At 43.5% G+C, this 14,738-nt stretch overlaps 1 protein-coding gene across 1 annotated transcript; it reads right to left on the bottom strand.

The window, feature by feature from the left end:
• Positions 1 to 4,501: 4,501 nt before the first annotated feature.
• On the bottom strand, positions 4,502 to 8,925 carry LOC123158805 (DNA (cytosine-5)-methyltransferase DRM1). Its single transcript, XM_044576645.1, has 7 exons — positions 8,862 to 8,925; positions 8,438 to 8,779; positions 7,565 to 7,723; positions 7,387 to 7,482; positions 7,209 to 7,308; positions 5,336 to 6,258; positions 4,502 to 5,012 (listed from the first exon to the last, which is right to left on the bottom strand). Exons 1-6 carry the CDS (start codon positions 8,862 to 8,864, stop codon positions 5,747 to 5,749), a joined length of 1,212 nt encoding a protein of 403 aa, XP_044432580.1. The 5' UTR covers positions 8,865 to 8,925; the 3' UTR covers positions 4,502 to 5,012; positions 5,336 to 5,746.
• Positions 8,926 to 14,738: the final 5,813 nt, after the last annotated feature.

Raw genomic sequence — 14,738 nt, 5'->3', positions numbered from 1 at the left:
AAGCTGCAAAAAGTTGTCCCCTATCCAGCTTATTCTAGAAGCTCAACCAAATTTATTTTTTTAGAAGCCTAATAGTTAAGACTTGACTAGTAGGATTCTAAAAAGAAAATTTTGGTTGGGCTTCTAGAATAAGCTGTGTAGGGGGCAGCTTATTCTGGAAGCCCAAAAAAACTAGCAAAAGAACTAACCCTTAGTAGAGTAGTGCCATTTCGTTTGCCTCGATCGTGACAACAGTACTGGAGCGGCTCTGATTTCTTTTGGTTGCAGCTACCTTAATATTTTCCTACCTTAGAATTGTATATTGCTTTCTTCGGATGCTAATTTTGAGTGGTTTACAAAACCAGATTAGCTTGTCGTCAGTCCCCTGGATTTCAAATTTGGGTGGGTCAATTCGGTGGAGAAGGAAGCAAGCGCCAATTTGCAACACCAAAGTCGTCGATGGTGTCGGGACGAGCAAAGAGATCAGGCATCGCGACGCCAGCAAGGCCTTGGCCAGGCGAGTAAGAAACTTGATGGTTAGTGAGTGGTGGGAAGAGGGGGGGGGGGGGCAGGACTCACCGGAAAAAAATCTCCCCGTTCACCGTTCTAGAGGGATGTCAGAAGCGGCACAAGCACGGCGGTCGACGACGGTGAGCGGAGAGCGGGACGGCGAGGGTAGCGCGGGAACGCCACTGCCTGTGACCAGAAGTTGTTATGGTCGACATGTGGTCTGTGGGGAGGTTGGCGAAGAAGATGAACGCGAGGACATGCGGTTGAAGAGGGCAGTCATTTTTTCATCAGACAACTCAAAACCAACCGGCTGGCCCAAATTTGTTTTCCAGTCGACCTACCCCTAGACAGTCCCTTGCAAAACAAAGATCAGCTCTGCACTTGTGGTGGTAGATAGACACGATATATGTGTCACCCGTACTGATTTTTTTAATAGGAATCGCCTACGAGTAATTACTAGTGGGCCGGCCAATTTAACATGGTTGCTCGCTGCCGCTCGTAGCAATCGTTGTAGGTTCACTCGCTCCAATTTTCTTCGTTTTTCGTTTCATTTTTGTTTACCTTTTTTTTTTCACCCGCTTGCTTTGGTTTTATTTTTTTCTTCATCATTTTACTTTTTTTCTTTTCCCATGTTTTTTGGGTTTTCTTTCATCTTTGCTATGTTTTGGTATTCTTTGTATCTCTTTTTTGTTTTCTTTGCTTTTCTTTTTTCCTTTGTCGTTTTCTTACCAATTTTTTTAACACATGTCTACTTTCTCTCAGTGCACAATGTACATTTCTAGAGCAACATGAAACATTTTCCTATACACACGTTTGACATTTTTTTAGTACATGCAGTTTTTTTTAAGATACATGCTCTATACACAATAGACTGTAACATTTTCCATGTACATGTCGTACATTTTTACTGTCAATAAACATTTTATCAAACTACACTAATTTTCTTTTACATTTTATAAACATTTTTAAAAAAAATCATACATTATTTGGAAGAATGTGAGTTTTTTTAAATGTGATGTATTTTTATTAAACTAAATAAATTATTTTTACACTATATAAATGTTTCTGAAAATTTCATATACATTATTTGGAAACATGTGAGTATTTCTTTAAAATGTGACTTTCATTTTCTGAATGGCAATAAACATTTTCTGAACCTATGAGAACTTTTTATTTTATATAACATTTTTTTAAATGTCACAAACTTTTTTTTGGAAGGAGGCAATATTTCCATAAAATGTCACGTACATTTTTTCATGGTACGAAACAATTTTTTTACATTGCATAAGCATTTTTATACATTGTATACACATTAAAAAAATCTCATATGTTTTTTTAACATGGGAACATTTATTTGAAAGTTATCAACATTTTGAGGTTTTAAATTTCTTAAGTAAATTTAAGTTTTTGAAATATAAGCATTTAATATAAGAGTAAAAAGAGAAGAAAAATTAATTTGTGTGACATACACATGACTTCAATGTGACGACCAACGTCCGTTTATATGTGCTGGCCCACCGTGTGCCCCCCTTCAGGTAACGCAAGCTAATGTCTCACTACAAGCAGCGATGCACCCGTAAATAAACATAAGTACAAAATAGATGTATGCACATCCATGCACTCACACAACTTATCTACGAAAAACTTGACATGAAGAGCTTCAAGATTGATAAGGTGAAGCAAACTGAGCCTAGATCACATGGTTAGGTTCTTTGTGGTGGAACCAGACCACCAGGGTTCCATTCTTAGAGTTGGCACATGTTCTCACATTTTTTTCGGATTTAGTTGAGGATTTCCGCCGATGCTCGTTCAGTGGGAGTAGACAGTCACGTCAAAGACGAAGGCGCCTGTGGTGGCTTAGTCAATCTCATGATGATGGGTTGGTTTAGTCTTTCGGAGGTGCTCATAGGGAGTGCGTGTGTGCATTCATAACTGTGATTGTGTATGCATATGTATGAGCGTCCTCGTCTGTATTGTGTTAAAAAAAATGAAAGTTCTATCTTCTTTGAAATTGAACCACCTACGAGCCACCACATGGCGTCATCGGGCGTTGGATCCAACAAAGAAATGTCTGAGATTTTGTAACTCTCCTACCGATCGTCTTAGCAGGTTTTTATCGCGTCATTTCGTGCAATCCACTCGGGCAACATAATTGGGCCGCTGCTCCGTAGGACGAGCTAGGGATCATCTCCTCGATCGACGACCAAAAGCCTAGTAGGCACATTGACAAGATTCATCCAATTCATGTGCATCATCCCTAGTCCCCATGTTGTGTGGAGATATGGCAGTGCTCCTCAACGCCAACGGCATGCGCTGCTCCTATAACGGACTCAATCTAGATCTAAAAGGAGGAAGGAGCAGGTGGGAAGGAGAAAAGGAAAGGGGATGCTAACGAAAGAGAAGAACATCCTCTCGTTTCGAATAGTCTCAGCCTCGTTTTTACACGAAATGTTCACGGCACGTGGGCCCAAGTGAAGGGATATGGAATTGACAAGCAAGGGAGAGTGGTAGGATGTTGTGGGCAAGGTACGAGAGAGATGTTGCACGTGGCAGCGATCGATCGTTCGCTCGATTGCCATCCTTTCCTTCCAAGATTTATGAAGTCACCACGGATGTGTTGCCATAAGTGAGATTCTTTTGTCATCTCTCACTGAAGGAATAGTCCACCTTAATATGACACACGTGCCATCAAACCCTAGGTTTGGTGCCTAGTGGGTTGAAGGTACAGAAGTTATGTTGATCATCTAGCCGTATGGCATGAAAATTAATGTCGAAATGTTCCCTCTTTAACGAAACACCTAGTACAACATATATGCTGCATAGACAACGGCCAGAAAGAGAAGAAATCAGATTAAAAAATTATATGATGAAAATGATGTTTGGGTCCATGGAACGAAGATGAAGGATTTTTGAATCTGTTTACCTCATAAGTAACCCAACTGAACCAGGACGTTCGAAAGTAACAGAAGAAATGAATAATGCTCTTCTAGCCCCTTATACGGCTGAGGAAGTCTAAAAAGCCTTGTTCGACATTGGAGATTTAAAAGCGCCGGGTCTTGATGGCCTTCCTGCTATTTTTTATAAAAGATTCTGGTCTATGTTGGGAGATGATTTGACTGAGGAGGTTCTCCAGGCGATGAATACTTGCTCCATTCCAGAGGGGTGTAATGATACTGCTATTGTAATGATCCCAAAGGTTAATGCTCCAGAAAAGGTAACTCAGTTTAGATCAATTAGCTTGTGCAATATGGTGTATAAGGTAATTTCCAAGATGATTGCTTCTCGTTTGAAGATAATCCTAACAGATATTAACAGCCCAACTTAGAGCGCTTTTGTGCCTAGAAGAATGACTACGAATAATATATTAGTGTCTTATGAGTGTTTTCATCCAATAAAGAAAAAATGGTTTGGTAAAGAGGGTCTATGTGCCATCAAATTGGACATGCGCAAGGCATACATTAGAGTGGAATGGGTCTTTTTAAAGGAAAATATATTAAAATTGGGATTTGAAGAGAATTGGGTGAATTTAATCATGCAATGTGTTTCCCAGCTGGTTGAGAGGGCATTTCCTATTTGGCGCCACATGCGCCAGTTAACATGCATTTTCGTTAACTGGCGCGTGTAGCGTCCATAAATGGGCCGGCCCATCTAGGCGCCAATTGACATTTTCTTTTTTGAAAATTTCGTGAACTTTTTTGAATATCTATGAACTTTTTAAAAATTTCAACAGTTTTTTTCATATTGATTGTGCAACAGTTAGTTGTGGCGGAGATGCATTGAGATGGATGTGTGGCCACACGAGGAAGGATCGAGCCCGGAATGATGATATACGAGATAGAGTTGGGGTAGCACCAATTGAAGAGAAGCTTGTCCAACATTGTCTGAGATGGTTTGGGCATATTCAACGCAGGCCTCCAGAAGCTCCGGTGCATCGCGGACGGCTAAAGCGTGCGGAGAATGTCAAGAGAGAGCGGGGTAGACCGAATTTGACATGGAAGGAGTCCGTTAAGAGAGACCTGAAGGATTGAAGTATCACCAAAGAGCTAGCTATGAAGTATCACCAAAGGAATTGATCAGTTTAATTCAGCAACTACTAAAGACAAAACCTCTGCAATATTTGGTTGCTGAAAACATGTGGACATGCATCCTCACTAAATACCTGCAGTTTATCATAGGTGTTTTTATATGTCATGGATTCTACTTTTCTTTCAGCACCCTAGGCTAGTGTGGTCCGCAAAATCTGATAAAAGAAAACCAAGTTATGTGCATGGTTTACGAGTGCACAGGTTGCATAATCTATGGCATGCAATAGATCTACAGACAAGAGTACAATGCTATAAGAATTCGCTCAAAGCTTGGGCATTTTCAACTGGTGTTTGCTTGATACATGAAAAGTTGCAATCGATCAGACTAAAAACAGCAAGGTCCTTTGTCTACAATCGATCTTCCAGATCCCATTGGTGCTGATGTAACCGTCTGGCTTAGTGCTTGAAATCTTTCTCCAATTAAAATGCATCTCCCAACTGGAAACAAAATATTAGCACTGAAGGTTAGAAGTAAACTTCTCAAGGTATCTGGAATAATGAAAGCAACCAGTGCCTGTACTGAAAGAGTAGATCTGAGCTACAAAGTGAACCTTCTAAAGGTATCTGAGTGACCTATTTTGTACGCTATAATAAATAGAGAACCGAAAGCAGAAGCTAACTTAGATTCATTCGCAGGCAAGTACTCCCGCCGTCCCATAATATAAAATCGTTTCTCAAGCTAACATAGTTTGAGAAACGTTCTTATATTATGGGACGGAGGGACTGTCATTTACAGAGGGCACTATTTGATCCAAACATACCTTTCATGGCAAGGCACGCCGCTTCATCTTTCGCCGCTTCATCTTTCGCATTATTTTCCGGACTTGTTTCAGTATGCGGACATAGTGGTAGAATAGCCTAGACTGCTCTCCCCCCAGCCCTACACGGCTGTGCCTGTTTCCACCTGAAATGTTGTTGCATGGGCTTCCACCAACAACCAGATCAAAACCACCAAATCTGTTCACCAATATCTCGAGGTCATTGTCATTGATATTTTCCACGTCACCCATCTCAACTAGCTTCCCTTTTTGATTTGATCGCTCCCACCAGATCTTCAGGATGCCTTGGTTGACTTCAGATATCTCGGCAGACACAACAACATTTACACGTATTCCTAAGCGATGCAAGGCGACCTCTGCACCACCTATTCCTAAGCGATGCCTTGGTTGACTTCAGATATCTCGGCAGACACAACAACATTTACATAGATTGAGGATGTTTTTCTGATTAGCTTCACTTGGGGTGCCATCACAATCACTAAGGATCTCTCGCACCCTGTTTGATGCTGTCGTAGGGGCCATCACAGTCTGTATACAGTTCAATTGTGTCCTTGTATCCCATGCAGGCCACCATTGTTTTGTCCGTGGAAATTTCTCCTGTATTTTTGTTTGTTGCATTGGCTGGATACGGAACCTTCCTTTTACAGGAAGATTGTGGATATAGCCTCTTTTCCGTGTTGCTGCACAGAAATCCTTTGAGTCCACATACTCAGGTGCTAGATTGTAAAGACAACGAGACATCTCATCCCAAACCCCTTTCGGGGCGCGTTCAACATTCTCAAAGTAAAAGTATGGAGGTTCTTGAGGTGTATCCAGTAGTACACTCTCAGCAGAGTCATTGTCTCTCTTAAATATCTGTGCAGCCAATACTGCATCAGCAAGTATTGAATCTTGTTCGTGCACACCTGGTACAAATTTTGATAACATTAGAAGTAAAACAGCAATTGGCGGGAATACCAACAATCAAGCATGTGGCACGGGCTGCAGTTGAGTACACATGCTAGTTCGTACTGGTTCTTAGAATTGTTGCAAAAAAAAAAAAAAAACTTTCAGAGCTGCAACAATAATGCAGGTTGGGTTCTCATATCTGACCAGCAGAAGGGTCTAGTTCATGCAGTTAGCGAGCTAGTCCCCAATGCAAAGCATAGAATCATAGAGACTGTGTGAGGCACATATATGCCAGATGGACTACGGGAGTATTGGCATGTGCAAAAGCCTCAGACAGAATAACATTGCGATAGTACTAAGGAAAAGAAAGAAGAGCAAAGTGGAATGCATGCTCTTTGGGTCTGCAAAGTGAACTTTGTGATCTTGTGGTACTTCTTTTGCTTGCTGATCAAGCTGCAGATGATCTTCTCATGATGTGTTTTGCGAATGTTCTAGACCTGAAGATGCCATTTTGTTGTTTGTGGATGCTTTATCTTAATTTCAGTACAATAATATGCAAGTGTTCGTTACTTTGATCTCTGTGGTTCCAATGAATTGGTGGATGCCATATATTGTGATCTGAACATATATTGCTATATCAAGCATGTGTGGCTACATTAATATCGATTTAGCTTGGGAAGGGTGGGGAATTGGTGCCCTTTGGAGCAAGCGGAGCGAAATGTTTGTGCCCATGGGTTATGTGCTGCTAGAAGGTTCGGGTCTAGTACAGGGACTCATGTGGCACTCCAGCAAGCCTACGTGGAACAGAACACCATATGTGCAATACCAGTCAACGAGACAGCTTGGACTGGGACCAGGGGGCGATATAAATGGTTTTAAGTGAATGATGGTGGCTCTAAATAGAGTCCAGTGACATGTCAAGAACCATGTATAACAAATAACATTAGGGGAAATGTCTGAGAGTTACCACATATGTCAATGGCTGAAGAGGCCTCTTCCTCTGTGAAACCCATCTCCACTAGTGTCCACAACTTCTTTTCTCTCTCTGTCAGCTCTTCACCAAATGCCTGTGGAAAACGTAGACAAAAGGTCATTTGACATTCACTTATCAAATGCAGAAACTTTTCACAAGAAAATTGTAGTACCTCTAGGTCTCTTGATGAGCCGAACACCTCCAGGTCACTCGATGAACTGCTGAACCCCTCCAGGTCAATTGGTGAGCTGGACCCCTCTAGATCAGTCTACAGAACACACAAAAATGTATAAAATCCCTGCAGCTACGGCACTCTACACTCTGCTAACTAGTGGAACTAAATAGCTCACCTCCTCATGATTAATCAGCCAGTCCAGGATGGCTTCATCCTCGACCTGTCCTCCAGTGTGCTCGAGAGCCATGGCGACCTTCGCTGCAGGGAAACCCATCTCAATGTAAAGGGCGACCATCAGGTCTGTCGAACCCGACAGGACGTGCCGCGAGGAACCCTGCACGTGCACAGAAAAATGAACCAACGGTCAAATCGAGTTTGAGGAACGAGAGTAGGCACGCAAATTGTACTGCACTTGTAATAGATAGGCATTACGCCCCGCTCTATATACATAGACCCCAGTGGCACTAAGGTTAGTGATGGAGCTGTCAGCTTAGAACACAAGCTCAAGCCTGAAACAAGGTGCACTAGACGACATAAAACTCGAGAACTCAACACATATTACATCAGAAAGATATATAGGAGCTGCAATAGAGATGAGGCATATGATTGCGCCTCCACATGATTAATCTGAAAAAAAAATGATCTTGCTGAATCTACATACAACTGCAATGCCAGGAACACACACCATCCACTATGTTCAGCACATTCAGAGGATTGCAGATCGTGATCTAAAGCAGAGGATTCAGCCGTGGTCTAACGCAACCAGCAAAATCAGCCATGGCATCCCCCGACTGAGGAAGGCCACGCCGCATCCCGTGGCCGAAGACGACGAGCAGGACGGCCCGCTGCGCCTCCCCGAGAAGAAACAGTTTCTTGCGAACACCTAGACCACGCATTCGCCATGCCTAGACCACGCGCAACAGCCGGATTGGGGTTTTTTCCCCGCCGTCGCAACAGCCGGCCGTTGGCGGCGGATTGGGGTTTTCCCCCGCCGGTCGACCCTCCCCTAAAAACCCGCGCTGGCCCAAAACCACTGAACTGTACTTACCGGCCTGTCCGAGAGGTCCTGCGGCGGCGGCGGCGGGGGATTTCTTCCTCCGTCGGTGGCATCGGCGGAGGCGCTCGTGCTGCCCCGGTGCTGGCAAAGGTGGAAGCCGCGCCTTTCTTCCTCCACCGGTGGCATCGGCGGGGGTTTTCTTCCTCCATCGGTGGCATCGGCGGAGGCACTCGTGCTGCCCCGGTGCTGCGAAAGCTGGAGGCTGCGCCCCGCGCTGCCCCGGTGCTGGGCGAGCTGGAGGCCGCGCGCCGCGGTGCTCCGGTGCTGGGGAACGTGGAAGCCGCGCGCGCGCAGTTCGCCGTCTCCGTCACGGGTGCTGGTGCCGCCGCCGTGCTGCGCCAAATCGAAGCAGGTGGTAAAGGAGAAGTCATCGGGATTGACATTGCGGTCAAATTAGAAAAAATGATAGCTTTACCATGTTTCTCTTGAATCCGGAGCCGGACGGAGGGGAGAGAAGTGTGGGTTTGTTTGTGTGCCGAGAGCTTGATAGAGAAGTGTCCTTCAACACTATTGCATCAGGTTTATAGGGCTCAATTAATTTTTACTAAGTCTTTTTTTATTATTCTCCATTGTATGTTCAGATTTTGAGGTACATCACATCACTGTAGGCAAGGATTAAAAGAAAACTCATGCATGTAAACTTTCTTAGCCCTTTATTGCTTGCAATTAATGTGGATAACCACCATACGTGTGGCATTTGGGTCAGACACGGACCCGCACGCACAACGACGTCCAGGCGCTTCCATCCACAGCCCCCACGTCTGGTGTGCGGCGTGATCGCCCGCACGTCCGGGCGAGTGAACCCCTGCCCGCACAACCTCACGCGCCCATTGGCCGAACCTCGCGTTTGAACCACATTTGCCACCGTCCATCGTCGTCTCCAACATCTGCATCGGCAGATCTTCCCCTACCTCCGTCGGCTTCCTTCTCTAGTTGCCATGGCAACCAGATCAGATCCCTAGCGCCCACACACCCCATCGACGGAAAAAGACGGCAACAAGCACACAGGTCAGAAAACCTGTCTCCTCCTCCTTCCCCAACCCCCACCCCACTCCCCCCAACCCCGCCGTAGATTGCCCATGTAGATGGCGACTGGAACCACAGTTCCGGCCGTTAATGTTTATTCTCCTCTGCCCTCCAACGATCACAAATTTGCCATATTCTATCATGGATCTGATCTAAGAATTTAGGTTCCAGATGCTGTCAGCAGGTGTTCGAAAAAGGATGTTTGAGATTCACTGAGAACAGGGCAGAACAGAGCAATTTGGGGCAGGTCATATGAAGCGAAAAAATATTTGCCACCTATCTATGTCGTCAGTTGCCACCTATCTATGTTGTCAATTGCCACCATATTGTATTGTCGGTTGCCATCGGTTCAACAAACTAGTTGTCATCCAGATTGTAGAAAGAGGAAGAACATGCATGCCCTATCATCCAGATATATGCACGGCTACAATGATTCCTACTTGCCATGCTGTAATAGTTGTTTACGACATAAATGTGATAAGATTGCCATGTTTCCTTTTATGTGCAAACAGCAAACAAATGGAATTCAAAATACCGAATACTGATGCGTTCTTATTCGTGTAGTGACCGAAAACACAATGTGAAAAGCAGAGAAAATGAATCATGAAAGCGGGGCTGATCCTTGGTTTTCTGGAAGGCCGCAAGCGCCATCTTGGGATGCAATAAAGTACAATCAACTCATTTCCGCAGGACCATTGCTGCCACTACTAGAGCAGTACGCGAGCTTAGGTACGATGCATGATCAAAAAAGGGCAGTTGACATGTTTGTGGACTTCAAAATGGTATTTTACTTATGTACTACAATGACATTGTTTGCAGGTTCTTATGACACAAACACACAAGCAGGGGTACCGTGGCAAGTTGGAACACAAGGGGCTATCGGTGAGAGATATACAGGAAACCAACTTCAATTAGCAAATGTGGCAAATCAAGGTAATCAAAAAATAAAATAGCATGTTGTTGTGTCGAATAAAACTTGCAAGGATGGCAAGACTTACGAGTATTTTGCAAAAACACAGGACCATCATGCAACACGTGGTGACAGGTGGCAACCTGATACCTGCCATCAACGTCGCACAGAGGTGAGACATATGAAAATGATTTTGCGGATAGTGTATCAGGAAATGAAACTAGATGAAATTGGTGTTTGCATGGTGTGATGATAAAATGAAGAAAAAGATGGCAACTTGAATTTGTAGTTGATAGAAATCAAGAAAATGATGGAAAGTGCAAATGACAAGACTACATAGCCGTATTTGCCACATGTAGACAAATGTGTGCGTGAAATTAAATGTAGGGCTGGCAATTGCCATGTCTCAACAACTGCAGTTGCCATGTCTCAACAACTCCAGTTGCCATGAGACAACAACTACAGTTGCCATGATTCAATAACTACATATGCCATGTTTTAACAGCTACAGTTGCCATGCCTGACCCACTGCAGTTGGTCAATGCTTGTCAACTGTAGTTGCCTTTCGAGGTGGACTATGTTTGACATGATTTCAAAGTTAACGTCCACATAATCGCAGGTTATTATGGTGCAACCACACCAGCAGATGTCTCGTGGCAAGCTTCACCATTGCAGGTCCTCGATAGTGCAGATACAACGCACCAAATTGAAGTGGCATACCAACTTCAATTAGCACATGTGGTGCAGCAAGGTAAATATCTGAACCAAGAAAACATCACGCATTTGCTTTGTGCAAAAGCATTGGGAAGGTGCATTTGTCACGGTGGTGGTGGCAAATGCCACCAAGTGAATATGTCCATTAGTAATCCAGGATCATCTGGATTTGGCATGTGGGCTCATATCTAGAATGCAAGTGTTGATGTTAAGATGTTGGTTACCATGACCTGGTAACTGCAGCTGCCATATTAGGTAAACTGCAGCTGCCATGGCTAGAGAACTACAGTTGCCATGCATGGAAAAATTGTAGATGCTCAAAACTTGCATATATTAATGGTATCATGCCAAAAAAGGATGGGTTACAGTTGCCATGATTTCAAAGATGCACATTCCAGCACTTTATACATGTAAATTATACAGGTGCAATTGTGTATAATGTTTCAGATGCAGTTGCCATGAACAAAAATCGGATGCAGCTGTTATCATTTCATTACAACGAATATGCCATTCAAGCAATATTGCTTACACACGCACCGGATTTTTTGCAGGAGCTTCAACTACAATCAACAGTGGCGCAGGAACATCTGCCGCGGGAACCTCAGAGCACACTGAAGGAGCATTCCACGAGCAAGTCACCGATGCTGCCACAAACAATGCAGAATCAGTGTCAGAAATGGCAACCGTTGCAGCAATGACGACAAGCACACCTCTGCACACCAGCACAAGCAACACTCAAGCAGATAAAACAGCCACCAATACTGAAGTGAATGATGAAACTGATGACAAAGCGTAAGGGGAAGAAGAAGATGGACAATCGGAAATCATGATACCTCAACCACCATATCTTGGGCAGCGATTTGATACTTTTGAAGATGCCAAAGAGTACTACCCAAGATATGCGATGTTCCATGGATTTGCGGTGAACACAGAATACCATAGGAAATTTAAAAAACTAACGAGTATAGAAGAGGTGAGATACGGTGCTACAAGGCATGAAGAACAAGAAAGGAAAAGGTATTGTGCCTGTCGTGCCGGAACGAAAGAGAGGCATCATTCTAAAGACGGGATGCCATGTCTGGTTGAAGCTAAACGCAAATGGAGCATGGTGGGTGGTCACCGAATATTTCAAAGAACACAACCATGACCTCATAAAGAAGTTTGACCTAGTAAAATTTCTGTGCGCCCATAGAGGATTCAGTCCAATCAAGAAGAAATTCATAAGGTTGCTACATGATTGTAACATCGGTCCATCAAGAATGGTCCAAATACTGTCCCTGATCCACAGCGGAGATGGGAGTCTGAGTAGCATGCCTTACATACCAGCAGACGTCAAAAACCTAAAGGCAAAGTATCATAGAGAGAGCAGGTTGGCTGACATAGAAGACACAATAGCCTACTTAGAAGAGAAAGTAGAAGCAGATAATGATTTCTTCTACAAGATAAGATTGGACGATGAGGATCATGTCAAAACCATGTATTGGGTGGATGGTGCTGCAAGAAGAGCCTACAAACATTTCGATGATTGCATTTCGTTCGATGCGGCATATCTCATGAATATGTACAAGATGCCCTGTGCTCCAATCATAGGAATAAATAACCACAATCAGTCCTTGCAGTTCGATTGCGGTCTCGTTCGGAACGAAGATATCGATGGTTACACTTGGATGTTCAAAACCTTCTTGGAGTGCATGGATGGACTTGCTCCGATGAACATAATAACGGACCAGGATTTTAGCATGCGCGCAGGCATAGAGGAGGTCTTTCTGTTGGCAGTGCACATGCACTATAGGTGGCATATTATATATTAAGAAGGCTGAAGAGACACTAGGACCATTCTTTGTTGACCGTCCAGAGCTACACAAGGCATTCGAGTTGTGTGTGAACCACAGCTTGACAGTGGAGGAGTTTGAATGGAGCTGGATGGCTATGATTAAAACATACCAAGTCCAAGACAATGAGACACTAAATAGCTTGTGGGAGAAGCGAATGTACTGGGTGCCGGCCTAGTTCATGCAATGCTTCTTTCCATTTTTGCAGACTACACAACGCAGTGAAGGGTTCAATGCTGTTTTAAAGCATTACGTGAGCCCTGGCAACTCATTGCTGTAGTTTGCCAAGCAATATTCAGCTTTGCAACAGAAAATACTGGGATCTGAGCTACAGCAAGAAGCAAACACCACACTCAAGCAGCCTAAATTGCTAACATACTTACCGATGGAGAGGCGGATGAGCAAGATATACACCAACAAGATATTTAACAAGTAAGCGATTGATTTTACGATCTTATTTGCCATGCACGACATGACACATTCAAAATTGAAAAATGCTAAAAAAATGGAAATAAATATGTTTGCCATATCTGCTGATTTGAAGCTGTCATCTGTAGTCAACACATGAATGCAAAACAAAAATGAAAAAAACTATGTAGTTGCAAAAACAAATATTAGCCGCTGCTTGTTGTGAAACAAAGTATAACTGCCACTTTGAATGTGTTGTGGTTGTCATGTGGGATGTAGTATAATTTCCATGTATAATGCAAGTTGTATTTCACATGTAAGATGAACTCATGTGCATTGAGAGGAACATGATGCAGTTGCAGTGCCATGGAAGTTGTTGCCATCTTTTGACATGGTGATCGTTTTAAAGACAGTAGTTTCCATGTGAAATAAACTGCATTTGCCATGTAAAAGTGCAATGCATTTGCCATGTGAAATAAACTGCATTTGCCATGTAAAAATGCAATGCATTTGCCATGTGAAATAAACTGCATTTGCCATGTTAATAGTATGCATTTGCCATCTGAAATAAACTGCATTTGCCATGTTAATAGTCTGCAGTTGCCATGTGAAAGAAACTGCATTTGCCATGTTAATAGTCTGTAGTTGCCATGTGGGAAACAATCATTACAAATAAAAATGTGTGAAAATAAAAGCTTTATTTTCCATCGTTGATTTCAATACGTTTGCTATGTTGTGACCTACATCAACAAAAGGTGCTACAAAAAGGGGATATAATAATTTAACGAGCACAAAACATGCATATTCCAGGAAGAAATAAAGCGGGCCAGCATGTACACAGCTTACTAGGTTGATGAACATACCTTCAAGGTGTGTACTCTCATGGGCATGTACGATTCAAAACCTGAAGACCCGGACAAGGGACGAAACTACTTTGTCAAGGCCTCAATAACCGAAGGTGAATACTACTGTCAATGCTGAAAATGCGAACGGGACGGGATTGTGTGCTGCCACATACTCAAAGTAATGGACATGCACGCGGTAACGCGATTGCTCCGCCATTTCATACGACGGTGGTGGACTTGGACGCTGACGATGCGTTGGGGCCACAAACATCAAGTATAGTTTTGGATGTACATGATGACAAACCAGAGGCAACCATGGAGTCCATGAGGCATGTTGTATTGACAAAGAACTACGCTGAGCTAATAGATGAAGCATGCAAGAGTGATGAGACAGCCAAGGTGGCAGAAAAGCACAGGAAGGCCCTGAAAAGAGAGCTTGATGAGATCAAGAAGAGGAAGGCTGAAGAAGCCTTGCATCGGTTCCCCCACACCTCAAGTGTGCCTTCCTCCACGGGTCCATCCTCTGAAAACTCGGAGGTAGGATCTGGAACAGCAAG

This window comes from Triticum aestivum, chromosome 7B (assembly GCF_018294505.1).
Source record: "Triticum aestivum cultivar Chinese Spring chromosome 7B, IWGSC CS RefSeq v2.1, whole genome shotgun sequence".
Classification (NCBI taxonomy): Eukaryota; Viridiplantae; Streptophyta; class Magnoliopsida; order Poales; family Poaceae; genus Triticum; species Triticum aestivum.
Note: the sequence above shows the minus strand (reverse complement) of the source record. Positions and strands in the feature narration are given on the sequence as shown.